General features: G+C 46.1%; 1 protein-coding gene across 4 annotated transcripts in view; it reads right to left on the reverse strand.

Moving 5' to 3' along the window:
* Window positions 1-21,908, reverse strand: part of ABL1 (ABL proto-oncogene 1, non-receptor tyrosine kinase) — a 72,823-nt gene that overhangs the window by 23,555 nt on the left and 27,360 nt on the right. The window contains exons 1-3 of one of the 4 annotated variants that reach the window (XM_034436080.3): window positions 8,938-10,375; window positions 1,326-1,499; window positions 322-617 (exon numbers count right to left, since the gene is read on the reverse strand). In XM_034436080.3, the coding sequence (XP_034291971.2) occupies window positions 322-617; window positions 1,326-1,499; window positions 8,938-9,022 (555 nt within the window). In that variant the 5' untranslated portion in view covers window positions 9,023-10,375. Of the gene's footprint in view, window positions 1-321; window positions 618-1,325; window positions 1,500-8,937; window positions 10,376-21,908 lie in introns of those variants that run through there. The other 3 variants (XM_087879584.1, XM_087879582.1, XM_034436079.3) reach the window with 3 other exon arrangements.

A 21,908-nucleotide genomic window follows, 5' to 3' on the forward strand; every position in this document is an offset into this window, starting at 1 on the left:
GCTTCATCACTGGAAGCTTTCAAGAAGAGACTGGGCAGCCATTTGTCGGAAATGGTGGATGGTCTCCTGCTTGGGCGGGGGGTTGGACTAGATGACCTACAAGGTCCCTTCCAACTCTGTTAATCTGTTTAAATCTGTCTTGCTTGGTGAAAGAAATTTTAAGCTCCGTTGCGGTCGTAACCCGGAAAGAATTTGCGTTGATTTGATTCCATAAAAAAAAATTGAAAATCGGAAGATGCCTCCATCTGAAGAGTGCCAAATACACAAAACTGGTCACACTTGTTGTGTGCTGGTTGTTGGCACAACCTCAACCAAACTCACCTTCCCGTCAGAGGCGGTGTTGATCCGGTAATGGTAGACTCTCCCCTCGTATCTCAAGGAAATGGATCTCTGACCAGGGCTGCTCTCGCTTTCCCGTACCAAAAAACTGCCGTTTATCCCGCTGCTGAGCAGGTATTCCGCTGCGTTGCGTGAAACCGGTCCATGGTACCACGAATGTTTTTCCAAGCTGTTTACGGGGGTGATGTAGTTGCTGGGCACCCAGCCTTGTCCGTTCTTGGTCTGGGCTTCACACCATTCTCCGTTGTGATTGTAACCCAAGACGCGAAGTTTTTCCCCTTTGGGATAAAGAAGCGGGGAGAAAAAAACCCGATCACAACTCTGAGAATTGTCGGAGGCGACTCGGAGAGGGAGGTTCGCAGGGAGCGATTAAAACACAGCGAAATAGCAAAAGGAGGGAATAGTGGCAGCTCGGGGGTTGAACTGCGGGGCCCTTGGAGGTCTCTGAACTTCCAGGCGTTTCATGACCCAGTTAGATAACATCATCAGTGCTAGGAACAGGGGTGAAATGCTACCGGTGAACCGGTAGTAAAAAAAAAAAAGAAGCTACCAGTTCGGGAGAACCAGTATTTCCGACGATCAGCTGTGCCGCACGGTTTAGCTTTGCTAGAAAGCAGGAAATCCTGCTTTCTAGCAAAGCTAAATCGAGCGGCACAGCTGATCCCCCTCCTTGCTGTTCTACTTACCTTCCCAAGCCTCCTTTTGGTGCGTACTGCACATGCGCGTGCCCACAGCACGTGCCAGAACGAGGCTTGGGAAGGTAAGTAGAACAGCGGGATGGGATCAGCTGTGCTGTGCAGTTCAGCTTTGCTACAAAGCAAGAAATCCTGCTTTCTAACAAAGCTAAATCGTGCGGCACAGCTGATCACCCGCCTCGCTTCTACTTACCTTCCTAAGACTCCTTTTGGTGCGTGCTGCACCAAATTATAAAACAATTTATAAAGCAGAAGGCCTTCCCATTCGGTTTTCCCGTTTTGAGGACTTACCTTTAGTGATGCTGAGAGTATTGTCACCGCTGGCGACGAAATCGTACAAGGCCACAAAAAGATTCGGATCATTTTCACCCGGAGCAGAAAGGAGGTTTTCTTTGGAATTCCAGCGGGCAGCTTCGCTCAGACTCTGCGGCTCGAATTCGGAGGCGACGGGCCGTTGAAGCGCTTCTGGTTGGAAGGAGAAAGAAAGAGAGACAGAAAAGGAGAAGTGAGATCGTTTTCTCGCCGGCGGATTTCTAGCACTTGTTCGTCTGTTCTCCCACCGGCTGAGCCTACCCTCAGTTTTAAAAAGAAAAAAAAAATTATCAGAAAAGCACAACAGAAGAAGGAGCGAAGAAAGTGGGAAAACGGCTGCGACGGTGAAGTGAATCGGTCTATTGTGAGGCCTGCACAATGCCACAACCATAGGGTATATATTCATGTGAATTCTCTTGAATTCAATTTGAGGGGTTTGAATGGGATTCCCTTGAACAAAGACGGATTATCGGAGAATGGGATTCCATGCAGCCTAAATTCAACCCAGCATTTAAAAGTCTGAATTGCAGAGATCTGTATAAATACTTAACTGGGGGAAAAAGGGAATTTTTGGCTTTTTGTAACAGTTCTTCCCTCTCTCACACACACACAAATTTTCTCTTTCTCTCTCCTTAGTTTCTCTCTTTCTCTTTCTCTCCTCTTTCTCCTTCTCTCCTTCTCTCTCTCCTTATCTCTCCTTAGTTTCTCTCTCCTTCGCTTTATTTCTCTCTCCTTCTCTCCTTCTCATTGTTTCTCTCTCCTTCTTTCTCTCCTCTTTCTCCTTGTACACACACTCCCTAAAACAAAATAAGATTCTTCTTTTTATGAACGCTTCTCCCATCACGACAATCTTGGAATTGACAATATCTCTTGGACGGCCACATTTTTCCTCAATGCAATAAACACTGAAAACCAGGAAAGGAAATCAGCTTCCGGTCTCTTGGTGACCAGCCAAGAGTGATGGAAGGAAAACACAAAAATGTTTATTTGACCAAACCCAACACAACATGAGTGGATTTCTGGGTGTGTAACCATTGGTTCTCCAGAAACTCTGTTTCTTTCTCCAAGATCACAAGCACAAATTTCCTTAGCAATTCTGTTATTTCCTCTCCACGACATGCATACAAAGTCACTTCTGCTACAGTATTGTTGATTCCCCCCCGCCCCCCACCAGATTGCAAATTGCATCAGCAGGTCACTAATTTTGGTCTTTGGAAAACTGTCCAAGCTATTTTTGGGAAGGTCTTATTATATTGGGACGCATGGAGGAAGATGGGGCTCCTCTGGCTGTCTTACCTGATTTCTAGCTCAGCGTTTAAATATTTTTGGAGAGGGCTTATTATCGAGGGGAGGCTTATTTTCAGGGAAATAGGATATATATATATATATATATGGTTTTCCCAGTTGCAAGGGATGGCTGTGAAAGTTGGACCATAAGGAAGGCTGAGCACCAAAGAATGGAGGCCTTTGAACTCTGGTGCTGGAGAAGACTCCTGCGAGTCCCTTGGACTGCAAGGCCATCCAACCGGTCAGTCCTAGAGGAGATCAACCCTGACTGCTCTCTAGAAGGCCAGATCCTGAAGAGGAAACTCAAATCCTTTGGCCACCTAATGAGAAGGAAGGACTCACTAATACTGGGAACGATTGAGGGTGAAAGAAGAAGGGGACGGCAGAGAACGAGGTGGCTGGATGGAGTCCCTGAAGCAGTCGGCGTGAGCTTCAATGGACTCCAGAGGATGGTAGAGGACAGGGAGGCCTGGAGGAACGTTGTCCATGGGGTTGCAATGGGTTGGACACAACTTCACAACTAATAACAACAACATATAGTTAAATAGCTTGTATTTCACTGTTTGGCGGGTGACGTGTTTCTCCCCACCCACCCTTTTAAGGCACTTCAGGCCTTGTAAAAGGAGCCAAAAAGACGAGAAAAGTATTTTTTTAAAAAAACATAAATTCATAAAAGGGAAACGCTTTCACGTCTGCTCAGATTCCAAAGCAGGAACTTTGTTCAACAAAGCGTTCGGCTTTTCTGGCCCTGCGAGATCCGTGTTTATAAACAGGGAATCACTGCTGGGGAGTGTAAATTGTTTCCAAGTGTTTTGCAAAATAAGAGGCTTTTGATCCGTTCCCCCCACCCCCACCCCACCCCCATCACCCAAATCTTCAATGGTCGTAACGGAGGAACCACACAAGAGATTCTTAGCAGCATTCCTCCAGGCTCCCAAGGCTCAACGGACGTAGAGACCATGGGCTACGGGTCCCATCACAGGTGGTTCCCGACTTACGTCCACGATGGACGCCCAACTTTTATGTTGCTAAGGCAGACAGCTGTGAAGTGAGCGTTGCTCCGTTTCACGACCTTCCTCTTGCCAGTGTTGTTAAATGAATCAGTGCCGAGGTTAAGGTGGTAACGAAGTTGTTAAGTGAATCTGGCTTCCCCGTTCACTTTGTTTGTCTTTCCTTTTCTTTCTCTTCCACCCTTCCTTTTTCCTTTCTTTTCCTGTTTTTTCTTTCTCTTTCTTTCTTTTTCTTCCTTCTTTTTTCCTTTTCTTTTTCTTTTTTCCTTCTTTCTTTTCTTTTTCTTTCTCATCCTTTCTTTCCCTTCCTTCCTTCCTTCCCTCCGTTCTTTTTCTTTCTTTCTTACCAGTTTCTTTCTTCTTTTTTTCTTTCTTCCTTTCACATCTTTTCTCTCTCTTTATTTTTTTTCCTTCTTTCACTTCTTTCTTTCTTTCTCTTTTCTTTTCACGTGATCTTTAAATGGGAATTTCAACTATTCATACTTTAAATGGGAATTTCAATTATTCAGCAGGAATAATTCCTCCTTCATAAAAAACAACTTTTCAGTTATGTCATTTTTGTTCCCCCAAAAGCAATTTTGCTTCTCTGGGAGAAATTCCACCTGGTTCCTTTTTTTTCCAGAGTTTAGCAGAGGCTGTTGGGATATTTTCCTGCCTGGGAGGGGTTGCATATATTGCAAGCGAGAGGTGGGGGGGGCTTTGCAAACCAGCCAGGATGAGCTGCCAAAATCTTTCCTTCTTCCGGCCACTTGAGATAATATTTACCAGGTGGAATCGAGTGGAAAAGAGGATACAAACTAAGATTGGTGGAAACCACAAAAAGGAGAACTTGGTTAAGTGCTTTGGAGCTAAGCCAAGGTTTTTGTTTTTTTGTTTTTGTTATAAAGAAAAATTGGCTCACCCAAGACATTAACTTAAAAGCAGTTCGAAGAAAATTTGTCGCCGGGAATTGGTTTTCGGAAGCTCGGCATGAAATAAACAAAATGAGCAAGGGAGAAGTTTCATAGATAACTTGCAGGTTGTTTGGTGTGTGTGTGCGTAAGAACGTGGCAGTTGTGAGAAACTCCAGCCATCTCATGGGAGATCTTGAAGGTGAGATTACAGAAACCAGAAGAGCTTGGATGATGATCTCAGATTTTGGCCTTTTTAGGTTTTCTGAAAAGACTGCCGGTCCTTGGGGTGGTTGCGTCCGACAGCTTTCTCCAATTTAGCACACATAACACAGCCAATTTTATGAGAACACAACTACCAGAATTGGTAAGCGGAAGGAGGGAGGGAGGGATTATTCTATTCTATTCTATTCTATTCTATTCTATTCTATTCTATTCTATTCTATTCTATTCTATTCTATTCTATTCTATTCTATTCTATTCTATTCTAAATGAGATACTCAGCAGGCTTCAGGAGTCGAAAATCAGATGCGTTTAGTTCCTTCGGAAGATCCGTACAAGCTGCAAGCCAAGAAGCCTGTTGAAATGAGTTAAGGGACCCACTTGGTCCATTCAAGGTCCAAGCGTATCAAATCCCAAATCCAAAACAGGAAACGTGATCCTTCTTCACCCACTCAACCCTTTTTTGGCAAATCTCTAACCACAACAGGCTCTCAACTGGAAGTTCGAATTTCCTGCCGTTTTATGATGATGATGGAAACCCAGCTCCTGGCTCTGGATAAACACCAGAATTCCTCTGTGTCCTCCAGACCATCGTTCCCGGCTTCCAAAATCAACAAAGGACTCTCCAGCCGTGGTAATCTCAACCTTGGCAATTTAGGAAGATGTGTGGACTTCAACGCGGATGGCTGGGGAATTCTGGGAGTTGAGATCCATGCGTGATCCGGCGGCCGAGACTGAGAAACCCTGCTCTGATCTTCTCCCTGGTGCCAAGTTGTAGAGATCTACAAACCAGGAACCTTCTCAGAAATTAGCTGCTAAGGTTCATCCCGGTGAGTCGTGCGGGACTCTTCGCCCTTCCACGTTTTTATAACTGATTTTTTTTCTTGTTAAGAAACATTACAGGTGGTCCTTTGACCTACGACCCCAACTGTGCCCAACGTTTCTGTGGCTAAGCGAAGAGTGGTGTTAAATGAGTTTTGCCTCGTTTTACGGCCTTTCCTTGCCACCGTTGTTAAGTCAATCACTGCATTAAGTTAAGTAACATGGTCAGAGGTGGGTTTCAGATATTGTTACCCTGTTTCCCCGAAAATAAGACCTCCCCTGATAATAAGCCCAATCGGGCTTTTGAGCGCATGGCAATAAGGCCAAGCGCTTATTCCAGGGTTCAAAAAAAATATAAGACAGGGTCGTATTTTCGGGGAAACACGGCAATGACCTCTTAAATCTGCTCTATGGTTGTTAAAAGAGTTAAGCCTATGGTTTGCTATGGCTGTGGTTTTGTCGAAAACCAGAACTGCCCATTTTCGGCAGAACCGTTCATGTGGCCATGTTGCTGAGCATCTTAAATTTGATCATGTGACTGAGGGGCAACCATCAGAACTTTGAATGGAGGAGGACTGGGGGGGCCCTGGTCTTCTCTGAGCTTGGTTGTTTTCTTCCAGACATTTCATGACCCGACTAGGTAACATCATCAGTGCTAGAAAGTAGCACTGGATAGAAGATAGCTCCTTCTAGCACTGATGATGTTACCTAGTTGGGTCATGAAATGTCTGCAAAAAAACTAGTAAGCTCAGAGAGCACCAAGCACCCCACAATCTTCTCCTTCTCCTCCTCTTTCTCCCTGATTCCATCTCCCTTCCTTCCTTCTTCTTCTTCTCCACCTCCTCCTCCTCTTTCTCCCTGATTCCTTCTCCTCCTCCTCCTCCTCTTTCTCCCCAATTTCATCTCCCTTCCTTCCTTCTCCTTCTCCTTCTCCTCTTCCTCCTCTCCACACATCCCACTCCCTTCTAACACTGATGATGCTACCTAGTTGGGTCATGAAAGGTCTGCAAGAAAACCGCCCAGGTAACACCAAGGACCCCACAGTTGTCCTTCTTTTGCTCCTCCTCCTCTTCTTCTTCCTCCTCCACACACATCCCACTCCCTTCTAACACTGATGATGCTACCTAGTTGGGTCACGAAACGTCTCCAAGAAAACCACCAAGCTCAGAGACCACCAAGACCCCCCACATTTCAACCCTGGGCTACAAATATTCCCTTCTATCACTAAACCTGTCTTTGCTTTGAGTTCTCCAACAGACCCCCGAGATGACCAAGAAAATGCCCTGAGTCTTCGGAGAGGGGCGGCATATAAATTTAATTAATTAAATTAATTAATTAATTAATTAAAATACTTGTTTTTTTGATTCAGGAACGTTTCTAAACAAAGAGAAGCCACTTTGAACCCACTTTTTCAAACTTTTGAGTTTCGGGGAGGATTTTTTTTGGGGGGGGGGGCATCTTTTGACACTCAAGCAACCGAGAGCACTGACTGGCTGGGGGGGAAAAATCACGTGCCCGTGTTCCTGCTTTCAAAACTGACAGGCCGAGAAAAGGGGGGGAAAAAAGAAAAGAAATTTTGGCCTGCTCGATGTTTGCATTTGAGTGGCGTCCAGAACTCCTGACTAATCCAACCATTGAAATCCTGGAAAAACAAAACGTTATTAAGGACAATACCACGGGAAAGAGGAGGGGGGGTGGATAGTTAGAGATTTCTCCTCGATTTGGAAAATAGAGACGGTTGCCCGTTGCAGAAACGCAGCCGAGCGACGAAGGGACAGCTTCACCAAGCCCGAGTGGAAAGTATGCGATGAGCTACAACAAACAATCTAATGGCCAACATTCCCCAGAAATGCCATAATTAATATGATTAATCCTTCCCCGGGTTGAAGCGTGGGGCCGAACCAATGTTTTCCTCACTCTTACCATGGATTGGAAAATTCACTCCCCTAAAAATCCTAAATCCCAAAGGATTTGCAAAGATGGAAATGCGAAGGGAACATTAAATTTAGCAGGGAAATATATGAAGATAAAAGAAACCGGAGGCCGGTTCCAAATCCCGTCGCTACCGGTTTGCTCGAGCACGCGGGGTGCTTCTGCACGTGGGCGGAGCCTCCCGCCGCCGGCGGTAGCAACCCACCACTGAATCATTCTCACAAATGCATTGTGCCCAATGCGTTTCCCTTCCCTTCCCCTCCTACCCCCAAAATGCCTTTTTTGGGGCCTTCCTTAGATTTGGTTAAGTATTCTTCTTGGAAAGTCCACGTGATTTTATTTATTTATTTATTTTTAATCCACCAAACTGGATATTAGATACCCGTAGGCCTGCTGGTTAGGGGTTTTTTTCCTCACCAACTTTCCTCCATGTTCTTCAACCGTACATGGCAGAGAAAAGAGGCACAACTTTTTTGTGGGCTAGAAGTTAATAAAAATCACCTGTTGGGCCAGTGTCTTTTTCCCACGTTGGAAGGGGGGAGGGGAGGAGGAGGAGAAGGAGAAGGAATCAGGGAGGAAGAGGAGGAGGAGGAGAAGGAGAAGGAAGGAAGGGAGATGAAATCAGGGAGAAAGAGGAGGAGAAGAAGGAGGAGGAGGAGAAGGAATCAGGGAGGAAGAGGAGGAGGAGGAGAAGGAGAAGGAAGGAAGGGAGATGAAATCAGGGAGAAAGAGGAGGAGAAGGAGAAGGAGAAGGAGAAGGAGAAGGAGAAGGAGAAGGAGAAGGAGAAGGAGAAGGAGAAGGAGAAGGAGAAGGAGAAGGAGAAGGAGAAGGAGAAGGAGAAAGAGAAGATTGTGGGGTCCTTGGTGATCTCTAAGCTTGGTGGTTTTCTTGCAGACATTTCATGACCCAGCTAGGTAACATCATCAGTGCTAGAAGGGAGTAGGGTTTGTGAGAGGAGGAGGAAGAGAAGGAGGAGGAGGAGGGTTTAAGGGAAAGGGGAGTGAGAGGAGGAAAGGAAGAAGAAAAGAAAAAGGAAGAGGAAGAGGAGGAGATGGAGAAGCAGACTATCCTCTCTCACTTGAGCATACGTGAGGTGGGCCAAGGGGAGACTGAGGCAGCCAAGGTCCACTGCTTATTCCATTGCCCTGTTTTCGCCTGGAAAAGAAAAGAAAAGAAAAGAAAAGAAAAGAAAAGAAAAGAAAAGAAAAGAAAAGAAAAGAAAAGAAAAGAAGGAAGGAACTTTGAAAGTTCCTAATTCAGCCCCCTTCCCAAAGGAGCCATTCTTCTCCAGATTCACCACCGAGTCACTTTCTAGAAGGTCTTCTGCTCCAAGGGAAGGAGACCCCACTACAGGCCTACAGCAGAACTGAAGGGGGAACAAAACAAAAAAAAAAACTACTTTTCAACCATTGCAGCTCTGGACTTACCTTCCAAATAGCAACTGGAGGACGAAGAGAGCCCCTTTTTCGACTTACAACCGACTAATTTCAGGCAAATCTCCAACATTTTCATTGGTTAGAGGACCAGCCGATACTCTCCACGGATGCCTCCCCCTCCACGATTTTCCTCCTCTTCTCCCTTAACCTCCAAGCCAAAAAAAACCACCCTCTCTTGCCTTTTTTCTTTTTAACCAAAATAATAATAATAATTCCAGCCTTCTGAAAACCGTTAATTCAACGCCGACCGTCCATTTCTGACACCTTCCATCGCGCCTCTCCCCCAAAAGTTAGAAGCTGCTTGTCCTGAGCTTTGCATTCTTCAGCGACTCCGGCAGGAAAGAAGAGAAGAGAAGTTGGCTTTGTAAAAAAGAGGAGGGGAAATGGAGGGCGAGAGAAACCCAAGTTACTTGGAGCAAAGGCTCCTGAAGTTCCCCATCCCTCCGTCTGTTCTGTCCCTCCGTCCGTCCCTCTGTCCGTCCAGGGAGGGGAGGCAGGGGCTGGTTCGCTGCTCCTCTGTTTAGCAGACGCTGGATTTGCAAAGCTTGAATTGCCAACAAAGGCCTTCCTTCATTCTTTGGCGTGACATCAGGAACGCCTGGCACGCCCACTGCACATATTTAACTCCTAAGAGTCCTGGATTTGTTGAGACCAAAAGAGTCAAGCATGCAACTTTGGAAAAGAGAGAAAGAGAAAAAAACATCTCCAGATGCCCTCGGTCACCCTTCCGGGTCTTGCAATGGGCCACGCAAAGCAAAGTTTTATTTCAGCAGGAAGTCAATCAATCAGGATGGAGCTGGAAGGGACCTCGGAGGTCTTCTAGTCCAACCCCTTGCTCAAGAAGGAGATGCTATACCAGTTATGGCAAACGTTAACGGCACTGAGGGCCCAAACTGGATCATGCACATGCCAGAAACCCAAAGACCAGCTGGCGATGGCACGTATGCCCACAGAGAGGACCCTGCGTGCCACCTCTGGCACGCGAGCCATAGGTTCACCTTCACAGTCCTATATCATTCCAGACAAATGCTTGTCTGGCCTTTTCTTAAAAACCTCCAGTGATGAAACGCTGAACTTCTGGAGGCAAGTTGTTCCACTGGTTAATTGTCCTCACTGTTTGGAAATTTCTCCTTAGTTCCAAGTTGATGAGTTTCCATCCATTGCTTCTTCTCCTGCCTTCTGGTCCTTTGGGAAATAACAATTTCCGCTACCAGTTCGTTTGACCCGGCTGAATCCCATCTCTGATGTTGGTGTTTTTTTTCACAACAATATGGAAATTGTAGTCCACTTCATTTTCCTGGATGTTTTTTTCTTCAATTCTCCTATATTGATGGCTTCTGAAATTCTTTTGAGAGTCTTTCCCCTTGCCCTCCATTTGATCATTAACAAAATTCAACCCTGTTTGGCTCTTCGAGATCAGCTGTCAACTAGACGCCGTCAACCAGGATTCCTCATTTTCCAACGGACCTTCATTGTCTCTCTTTTCCCAGCTGATTTTTTTCCTTGTTTTCAGAAGAATCCAGGAAGGAAGAGTCACTTGGCAGAGGGGACCAGCTACCGCTCACAATGGCCGGAAGGAATTCCTGTTTAGATAACTGTCCAGCCATCTGATATCTACTGTTTTTTATTTGCACTGGGTTTTTGTGCCTGGTTCCTAAGCTTTTGATCCAGCCCTCAAACCTATAACTTCACCTGGCAAGCCCGAGTGACTTTCACCCTCTTATTCCAAGGTGGGTCAAGGTAGAGCTACCTTGGATCAAAGGAGCAGCATGCTTTCAGAAGTTGTGGATGCTCCATCCATGGTTTTGAAGAAGAGATAGGACAACCATTTGTCCGGAATAGGATAGGATCTCCTGCTTCAGCAGAGAGTTGGACTTCGTTGTTGTTGTTAGTTGCGAAGTTGTGTCTAACCCATCTCGACCCCATGGACAATGTTCCTCCAGGCCTCCCTGTCCTCTACCATGCTCTGGAGTCCATTGAAGCTCATGCCGACTGCTTCAGGGACTCCATCCAGCCACCTCGTTCTCTGCCGTCCCCTTCTTCTTTTGCCCTCCATCGTTCCCAGCATTGGGCTCTTCTCCAGGGAGTCCTTCCTTCTCCTTAGGTGGCCAAAGTATTTGAGTTTCATCTTCAGGATCTGGCCTTCTAAAGAGCAGTCAAGGTTGGTCTCCTCTAGGACTGACCGGTTGGATCTCCTTGCAGTCCAAGGGACTCGCAGGAGTCTTCTCCAGCACCAGAGTTCAAAGGCCTCCATTCTTTGGCGTTCAGCCTTCCTTATGGTCCAACTTTCACAGCCATCCATTGCAACTGGGAACACGATAGCCTCGACTATACGCACTTTTGTGGGCAAGGTGAGGTCTCTGCTTTTTAGGATGCTGTCTAGATTTGCCATAGCTTTCCTCCCCAGGAGCAAGCGTCTTTTCATTTCTTGGCTGTAGTCCCCATCTGCGGTCATCTTGGAGCCCAGGAAAATAAAATCTGTAGAGTTGGACTAGAAGACCTCCAAGGTCCCTCCCAACTCTGTTTTTTCTGTATTCTGATCAAGAGTTTCCAGAAGTGGCTCACAGAGAGGAGCTACTCAAGACTCTCCTACTCCCAGACATTAAAGGAGAAGAATTGGGGGGGGGAAGAAGAGGAGAAAGTCAGAGAGGAACTACTCTTTCAAAGTTCTAACCGTGATTTGTTCTGACTGGATCAAAACTGGCTTGAGGTTGAACATCTTTTTCTGCTGGAAACGTTTGAGGAGAAGATGGATGGATTGTCAGAGATGCCACACAGTTAATCCTCAACATACAACCATTTGTTTTGAGAGTGTAGTGTGTGTATATTTATTTTCACCAAACCAAAGGTTGTTAGCCATGATCTCCTATAGCAGGAGTCTCCAACCTTGGCAACTTTAAGACTTGTGGACTTCAACTCCCAGAATTCCTCAGCCAGCTTTGCTGGGAGTTGAAGTCCACAAGTCTTAAAGTTGCCAAGGTTGGAGACACCTGTGCTATAGCATTAGAATGTGGTGCGCTCCCCACGCTTTTGGCACGTGATGGATGGTGGGCCCGGTAGGCCCGTTTTTTGCTCTCCCCAGGCTCCAGAGCCTCTCTGGGAGCCTGGGGAGGCCAAGAACGGCCCGTTTGCCGACTTCCAGTCCCACCGGAAGTCGGCAAAAGGGCCATTTGCGGCCTCTGGAGGTGGGGAAGGCCGTTTTCGCCCTCCCCAGTCTCCTAGAGAGGCTCTGGAGCATGAGGAGAGCAAAAAATGGGCCTCCCGGTCCCACCGGAAGTTGGCAAACGGGCCGTTTCTGGCCTCCTAGAGAGGCTCTGGAGCCTGGGGAGAGCAAAAAACAGCCTCCCCCTCCGAGGCCCTCCAGAGGCAGGAAACAGCCTTTTTCCCTACTTCTGGTGGGCCCAGAAGGCCCTAAAATCAGCTGGCGCACCGGAGCTGAGCTTGCGTCCTCACCGATATGGCTCCGCATGCCACAGGTTCGCCATCATGGTTCTATTCTATTCTAAAAAGAAAGAGAAAGAAACCCAAATTCCTCTCCTTACCCTCAGGCTGAGACGAATTAAACCCCCAAACCAGAACCCACCCACCCCATTTCAGGAAGGAAAGCCGCCATTCCAGGCCCACAAAAGGAACCATTGTGTGCGCTCTGTCACGACAGAACTGACTAATCCATATTCCTTGATAAGCAGAGTTGAACATGAAGCCTCTGGGGGGAGGGGGGAGGGGCAGCAAACCACAAGAGAACCCAAGATTACGTAACGGGGGTCTCGGGCCGCCTAGCCGGGGAGAAAACACTTCTGGGAAATGACAGTGTGGCTGCGCTCGGAGGGGTTTCGTCACGAGAGCGAAGCCTGGAACCGAGTCCTCCTTAAGTTCTTCGGCTTGCTGTAACTGGAGGCCCGTCTCCAGCCGCCCAGCTGCAGGATTCCAGAAAGAATTCCAGTGGAATTACTAAACGGGATTGCTAAACCCACCCGCCGCCCTCCCCCCCCCCGTTACCCCTCGAGATCGCCAAGCAACAAGGTTAACGCACTCGAAGCCAAAGGACTAAGACTGAGTCAGAGAAAGTTATTTGAACAGCCTTTCTCAACGCCAGTGCAACTTTTTTTCTCGTTCTTCTCCTCCTCCTTTTCCTTCTCCTCTCTTTCTCACCTTCTGCTTCTTCCCTCCTCCTCCTTTTTCCCTTCCCTTCTCATTCTTCCTTTCTCCTCTTTTCTGTCTCCTTCTTCCCTTTTCTCCTTCTTTCCTTCTCCTCTTCTCCTTCTCCCATTTTCCTATCCTTCTTCCCTTCTTCTTCTCCCCTTCTCCTGTTCCTTCTTTCTTTTTCCTTCCTCCCTTCTCCTTCTCCCCCCACCACCTCCTCCTCCTCACATTCCACCCTTCCTGAGAGGAGTAGAAATTCAAACAATATTTCCAGAGCTTCGTGACCAAAATGGAAATGTTTAGGATGGGTGGGACAATGGAGACTTTCATTATTTTTAACGAAAACACGGAAATGTTCATTGGAGGGGTTGAGACACCAAAGCTAATAAGCATGTTCGCCCTCATTTTACCTCAGTTTTACAACCTGTTCCACTGGGGGAATAATCCCCGTGGGTGACCTCGTGCCAATCTTGCCATGAATCATGTCAGGAGGGACCTAACCGTCTTTTGGAAGTCTTTTTTCTTAAGCCAGGGGCATCTATTTTTCTGCTGAGAGTTGTATCCGTGAGTTACAAGGCCAGAAGCAAGAAGCTAAAACAACCTCCCTTCCTCAAACTCATTTTTAAAACATCAAATGTAAAATCATAGAGCTGGAAGGGACTTCGGAGGTCTTCTAGTCTAACCTCCAGCTCAAGGCAGGAGGCCTTATACCATTCCAGTCAAATGGTTGTCCAACCTCTTCTTGGAAACCTCCAGCGATGAAGCACCCACAACTTCTGGAGGCAACTTCCGTTCCACGGGTTAATCGCTCTCATTGTCAGGAAATTTCTCCTCAGTTCTAGGTTGCTTCTCCCTTTAAAGATCTTCTACCTGTTACTTCTTCTCCTGCCCTCAAACGCTGTGGAGAATAAGCTGCAGATCCGTAGAGCCCACAATGTCTTCAGAAGCAACCAAATTTAAACTGTTGATTTTTTTTTAAAAAAAAGAAAAATTAGACCAAGGGACCAGAATCTTGCATGTTCTTCTCCCATTTCTAAGAACACTTCAAGGGAGAATGATGGACCTCTATACAACATTTGGCTCCCCAAAGCTTGTGAGGTTTGGGGGCCAGAAGAGTGATATCTCCTCAGTTCTTGGAGGTGAGGAGGTTAAGATTTTGACCATCTGTCCTCCTTCCTGGCTGGAGGACAAAACCCCTGGAGAGCATCTCAGATCTAAGAGAAAATGCATGCGTGTATCAGTGGAAGCTCCATCAAACTCAGCGTCTACTCCCAACAGAGGTGAAGCAGATGGTTGCTGGGCCCGCTTCCAACATCTAGTAGATGACCAGCGCTATGGGGACACATAGGGACGCGGTGGCTCAGTGGCTAAGACACTGAGCTCATTGATCGAAAGGTCGGCAGTTCAGCGGTTCGAATCCCTAGTGCCGTGTAATGGGGTGAGCTCCCGTGACTTGTCCCAGCTTCTGCCAACCTAGCAGTTCGAAAGCGGGTAAAAAATGCCAGTAGAAAAAATAGGGACCACCTTTGGTGGGAAGGGAACAGCGTTCCGTGCGCCTTTGGCGTTGAGTCATGCCGGCCACATGACCACGGAGACGTCTTCGGACAGCGCTGGCTCTTCGGCTTTGAAACGGAGATGAGCATCGCCCCCTAGAGTCGGGAACGACTAGCACGTGTGTGTGTGAGATGGGGACACAACCTAGGTTATACGCCATCTCATCTTTGAAGAGAACGAGGGTCCCACAGCAGAAAAAGTTCATGTCGGTCAGCCAGCACACCCAATCATGATCTCATTAAAGGCACCACAGCAAGTGTGTTTTCTATCTTGACATGATGTTGGTGGGGGGGTTATTTGAAAAATCTCTCGCTCGAATAAATAAATACCAGTTGTATTTGGGGAAGGAAACTATGTGTGATGGGGAAAAACAATCTGGAAGAGGAGGGGACAGAAAGCCAAAGGAGAAAGCCACAAGCTCATATTTTTTTTAAAAAAGTAGGAAAATATGGGTCCAAATCCAAGCTAACGTAACACGGTTGCTGGATTCACACAACATACAGCCCTCAAAGAACTCTGACAGTGCTAACACATTTATGTTGGTCTTCCTGAAGCATTAAATCTTATATACCTATTTTAGGCTAGGATTCAACCAAGCCAGGATTTGACCATGGTTTTACAATCCAAGGTTGAGGCTGGGTTTGGGTCACCTGAATAAAAGCTGTAACCTTTAGCCTTGGTATCGATGCAAAGAGCGGCAACTCTATTTTACTCTCTGAATAAAATCCAACTTTACAATAGGATGCAGTGCTCTGAACAGCCATTAGATGGCAGCGAAATTTAGAGGTTTTTTTTTCTGTTGCTCTCTGACACCATCTAGTGTTGCTCTGGAGGTTTGCAATGCAGATCAAATAACTCAAAAAAGTCGCCAATTTACAGCGTACAGGTTGTCCTAGGCTTACGGCCATAATGGAACCTGGAATTTCTATTGTTAAGTTATGACGGTCGAACATTGAGGCTCATAACTCACCCAATTTTAACCCGGGACACTACAATGGTCATAAATACGAACTAGCTGCCAAGCATCTGAATTTCGATCACGTGGCCATGGGGATGCCACAAGGGTCATTAAGTGAAAGATGGTCATTTTTCAGTGCCGTTGGAACTCTGAATGGTAACTAAACCAACTGTTGTAAGTCAAGGACTATCTATTTTGGATAAATGGCTGTCCAGTCTTGAAAACTTCCAGAGATGAAGCACCCACAACTTCTCAAGGCAAAGCCCTTCGGCTGATTAAAAAGCCTATAGCAGATCATAAGCCCTGGTTTTGTTGGAATAAGAGAAAATAAATATGCCCACCACAATCTCTCACACACGCACATAAGCCCTCTACAGTCCATCTAAAAAAGACAGGGAGAATTTGAAGTATTTACAACATATGACTTTGGTTTTAATTTATCGTCTCCATGCATTTATTTTTTACCCAAATTACCAAGTATGCGGCCTGGAGCATCTTACGAGCCGCTGGGAATGCATGAAATAAAAGGAAATAAACCAGTAAATCACCCCTCTGCACAGCCCCAAGTATAAAACTCTTTCCAAATGCAACGGAGAGGAAAGAGTTAATGGTTCCATGAAAAAGAGGAACAGGCCCCAAAGATCAAATTGCATCCGAAGGGAGAAAAGAAAAGAAAGAAAAAGAAAGAAAATCGCAGAACTGGATGGGAGTTGAACGAGGCGGAGCGAAGATTGTTTCTAAGGGTTGTTAAAAGAAACTGGAAAGAAAAAGGGGGAAAAAAGAAAAAACAACCCTTGGTGCATTTTCAGCCCAAAAGGTATACAGGCAGTATATCTCGACTTACAATGGTTTGTTTAGTGACTGTTCAAAGTTACGACGGCACTGAAAAAAGGGGATTTAGGAAAAACTGTTTTTCACACTTAATTCAGGCACTGACTCACATTTATGACGGGCGTGTGATCCCCTTTTGCGACCTTCTGTCAACAGGGAAGCCCGATTCACTTAACAACCGCATGACTAGCTTATCAACTGCAATGACTCACTTAACAACGGAGGCAAGAGAGGTCGCCAAACGGTGCAACCCTCGCTTAACCAACGTCTCGCTGAACTACAGAAACGTTGGGCTCAATTGCGGTCATTAAGTCGAGGTCCGCCTGTACAGGTAATCCTTGATTTACGGCCACAGCCGAGCCCAAAAGTTTGGTTGCTAAGCGAGACAGCTGTCCCCCTTTTACGACCTGTCTTGCTGCAATTGTTAAAGGGAACCATGGCGGCTGTGAAGTTAGTTAAGAAGCGCCCGAATTTTGAATCCGCGAATCCTGGGGATGTTGCAACGGTTATTAAGTGTGGGACGCAGTCGTAAGTCCCTCCTTCCGTGCCGTTGTAAGTTCGAACCGTCACTAAACGAAGTGTTGTAAGTCGAAGACTGCCTGTATGGTCGTCCCTATTCTTTCAACCCAAAAAAGCACCAGAGATTGGGCATTGCAAAACAGTATTTTTCTTGCCATTTATTTCTCCTTTTGTGTCATGTGGTTTTGGAAATCTTTTTGGCTGGAATTTGGGCATCCTGCTGCCAGCTGAGAAGAATTCGAGTCGAGTATTGGTTGGGTGTGGAGTCACAAGGCCTTCTGGACAGAGCTCTCCCCCTCCTCCTCCTCCTCCTCCTCCTCCTCCTCCTCCTCCTCCTCCTCCTCCGAGGTTGCTCTTAGGATTAGCAAAATCCAGCGTGTTTCTGTTTGCAAAACAGGCAATGCCCATCTGGGCCATGTTTTCCCAGCTGTGTGTTGAGAGCCCAGCCATGCCTTCCAGCGGGAGGGAGGAGGAGCCCAGCCAAGAGCGCCAAGAATTGGCGAGAGGCAGAAGGAAGATTACGGGTACCCAGGCCTTGCAAACCTAAGGAATAACAGAGCCGGAAGGGACCTTGGAGGTCTTCTAGTCCAACCCCCTGCGGAAGCAGGAGACCCTAGGCCGTTCCAGACAAGTGGCTGTTTTGGAAAGCCTCCAGTGATAGAGCACCCACGTCTTCTGGAAGCAACTTCTGTTCCACTGGTTAATTGTCCTCGCTGTTAGGAAACTTCTCCTTTAATTCCAGGTTGCTTCTCTCCTGGCTTTGTTTCCATCCATTGTTTCCTGCCTTCGGGTGCTTTGGAAAATGGTTTGACCCCCTTCCTCTCTGTGGCAGCCCCTCAAATATGGGAAGAGTGCTATCATGTCTCCCCTGGTCCTTCTCTTCACTAGACTAGACTAGACTAGACACATATCCTACTCAAGCAGGAGACCCAGTCAATCAATCAGTCAATCAATCAATCATAATAGAGCTGGAAGGGACCTTGGAGGTCTTCTAGTCCAACCCCCTTCTCAAGCTGGAGACCCTGCATCATTTCAGACAAGTGGCTTAATCTGTTCTTAAATGCCTCCAGTGATGGAGCACCCACAACTTCTGGTGGCAAGCCGTTCCAGTGGTTAATTGTTCTCACTTGCAAGAAATTTCTCCTTCATTCTAGGCTGTATCTCTCCTTCAATGAATTCTGAACATCTCATATTAATTGTCGTCCTACGATCCTACAATCCTCTCGTAGGATCGGCCCAACTGCTTTGAGGGTTGGTGTGCTCCGGCTAGTTTGCGAACGACTGTGCGATTCGCTTAACAACGCCAACCAAAAACGGTCCTAAAACTGCAGCTAACAACTGCTTCCCTTAGTGCCGGTCTCAGGTTGAGAACTAGCTGCATCAAGAGGATAGCTAAAAGAGCAGAGTGTGAAACACGACAAATACTCACCACAGCTTTGACCAATGCTTTTCCAATTGAGATGCCACACAAGGAACACACATTCACACAACCGCACACGTCCCCCTTTCGTCCTAAGCAGCAACAAAACACAGAAGGCACCCAAAAGATGTGTGACCTACTTAAAATTGCTTTCCAGGAACCCCGGTTGTGTTGAAAGGCGACGCCGCCTTAAGTGAAACCAGCCAGGATGGGGGGAAAGAAAGCTTTGGGGTTCTCGGCAGCGACTTCACGGAGACGTTGGTTGAACATTTTGCTTCTACAAGACCACAACTCTGGGAAGCCCACATGCCGGACCCAGGCCGGCCTTCCAGATGGCCCATTCCAGTGATGGCTACCCTTTTTGTCGTCGCGTGCCGAAAGCATGCACGCACACGATAGCATCCGTGTGTGCCAGCACCCATAATGCAATGTGCGTGCCTCTGCGCAGGCACGCATGACACCCCCCCCCACACACACACCCCTTGCCCCCTCCGCACACTGAATTAGCAGAGGTGGCCAAATAAACTGCTTTGATTGGAGATAATAGGCTAGACGGCGATTGTAAGGAACTGGAAACCGTTTGTGGACTTTCTACGCGCGGAATGTAATAACAGAGGGTTAAACAGAGGGATTTGAAGATCAGTGCAATGTTTAGCTCAACCTGTTGGCTTCTGTTTTCTTAGATGATTCAGATGGATGGATGGATGGGTGGATCGATAGATAGATGATAGATAGATAGATAGATAGATAGATAGATAGATAGATAGATAGATAGACAGACAGTTGACAGACAGATGATAGACATACAGACACATGGATGGATGGATGGATGGGCAGACAGATAAACAGACACATAGATCAATGATTAATAGATATAGACTAGGTAGGTAGATAGGAAGATAGATGAACAGGATAGATGAACAGGATGGATGGATAGATAGATAGATAGATAGATAGATAGATAGATAGATAGATAGATAGATAGATAGACAGACAGACAGACAGATGATAGACACAGATGACAGACAGACACATGGATAGATAGGTAGGTAGGTAGGTAGGAAGGTAAGTAGGCAGACATGGATGGAGAGACAGAGTTAGAGATAGATAGAGATAGAGATATATAGATATAGATATAATGTCAAAAGGGAGGAGAATTTATTGCTTTTTATTTTCTTTCAACACCAGGGGTGGCTCCACGTTTAATGTTAAATTCAATTGACTTTTTTCTTCTCCTTTTTTTGTACACTAATTTTTGTTGTTGTTATTGTTAGGGTTGAATGTACGTTTCTGTTTTGTTTCATGTTGTTCGTTTGTTTGTTTTACTGTCCTGTATTTTATTCTCTAAGATAAAACAATAAAGTTAATTTTTTTAAAAAAAATAAATAATCCAGGCACACTTGGCAACTGGTTCTCCCTTTCACCGCCCAATTCGGTTTGAATCTGGGGAAAGAATTGAAGCTTCAGATCAAAATATTTACAACTTCTGCAAAAACAAAACAAAAACCAACCGACCGATGATTAGGAAAAGAATGTGAAATGAGAAATCGGGGCGAAGTTAGGCTTCCGGTAGATTTGACTGGTCTGCTGTGTTTGGATTGAGGGATAAATAAATCAGCCACACAAGAGTTGGAATGGAAAAAATAATGCCCATAATAATTACAAAATAACCTACCCCCAGGAAGACACAAGAGTGGTATTTCCATGAAATATTTAAACATAAAAAATGTAATAATGTTGAACGAACATCTTGCTGCTGTCTAGCTGCTCGACTGTTTCCATTTTATTTCGTTTTTACTGAACGTGTTTCTATTTTAATGGGTATTTTTAGTGTGTTTTATTGTACCACCAAGAGAGTTACAACTATGGAGAGGCTTTAAAATGTTTAATAAATAAAATTCAGGTGGTAAAAACATATTTTGTCTTCTGAATTTTTTTTAAAAAAAAAAACCCTCCTTACCCTCCTAAAAGGATTCTTACCATAGTTACAAGCCATACAGCGTTAAATTGATTAGGGGGTCATTTTAATATGTTTGTATATTGATATTTCATTTGTTTGTACTGGATTGTAATGAACCATCCAGGGGAGAGGAGGAGGAGGAAGAGGAAGAGGAGGAGAAGGAGGAGGAAGAGAAGGACTGCGGAGGTCCTTGGTGCTCTCTGGGCTTGGATGTTTTCTTGCAAACGTTTCATGACCCAATAACATCATCCATGCTAAAAGAGTGTGTGGTTTGTAGAGGAGGAGGAGGAGAAGGAACAGACCACTAAATAACTGAGTTTAAGTTGAAAAAGGAAGGAAGGAAGAGAGAGAGAGAGAGAGGGGGGGGGGAGGAAGAAAGAAAGAGAAAGAAAGAAAGAAAGAAAGAAAGAAAGAAAGAAAGAAAGAAAGAAAGAAAGAAAGAAAGAAAGAAAGATCCATAGATAGATCCAGAGGTGGGCTTCAAAAATTTTAGCAAGGGATTCTCTGCCCGGTTGCTGGGTGAGTGTGGCCATGGTGGGCATGGCCTAATCAGCCTCCTGGACCAAGGTGGTGGGGGTTTGCCCTCCCCGGACTCCGGAGGCTTTCCTCGAGCCTCCAGGAGGGTGAAAACAGCCTCCCCAGACTCCAGAGGCCCTCTGGAGGCCGGAAACAGGCCCAAGTTCCCCAACTTCCCGTAGGCCCGTTTTTCGCCCTCCCCGAACCTCCGTGTGCACCCTGCACTTACCTGCATCCAAAATGGGATGCCTGGGGACTCCTGGTGGGGGCAGGGGGGAGCCAGGAGTGGGATTTGGGGGTTCTCTGAACTGCACAGAATCTTAGCTAGAGGTTCTCCCGAACCTCTGTGAACCCCCAGCAGCCCCACCCCTGGATAGATGGTGTCATCTAAATAGGTAGGTAGGCAGGCAGGCAGACCAAGTCTTCTAGATAGGGATATGTGGATGGAGAAAGAGAGAGAGAGATGGAGTTCTGGATGTATGGATGGATGGATGGATGGATGGATGGATGGATGGATGGATGGATACAAATAGATATGAACAGACAGACTTTAAAGACCAATACACAGCACTACGCAAAACAATTATGAATAATATGAAATATCTGTCCTTACAAACAAACGGTAAGAATCTTGCTAGAAGAACTACTCAAATAACCTCTGGATTGAAGGTCCCTCCCGACCCATTTTTAAAGCCACAAAGAGCAAATCACATCCCATCCATGCCACCAGATTTCACAGCTCCGGAGATCTTTCAACACTAACCACAGGATCAACCACAGCAATTGCCAGTGCAGCAGCACCTTCTAAAGACCTTCGGGCTTGTCTCATGCCCACTTCCTTCCTCCTGCCTAGCCACTTCCTAAGAACTTTGACAATTTTATTTATTTTGTCATCATGGGTTTTGAGAGAGAAAGCCTTCCGCAAATCCCCTGATGTATGCAGTACAGTTCAATTTTATCAAGCTTACTAGAGGTCTTCAATGCCCATGGCTGACATGGTGACCTCCTTTGGATAAAATGATGGAGAAGATACCCAAATCCCTGCTCGGCATCTCTGGTCC

This window comes from Pantherophis guttatus, chromosome 16 (assembly GCF_059756535.1).
Source record: "Pantherophis guttatus breed Tessera chromosome 16, ASM5975653v1, whole genome shotgun sequence".
NCBI lineage: Eukaryota > Metazoa > Chordata > Lepidosauria > Squamata > Colubridae > Pantherophis > Pantherophis guttatus.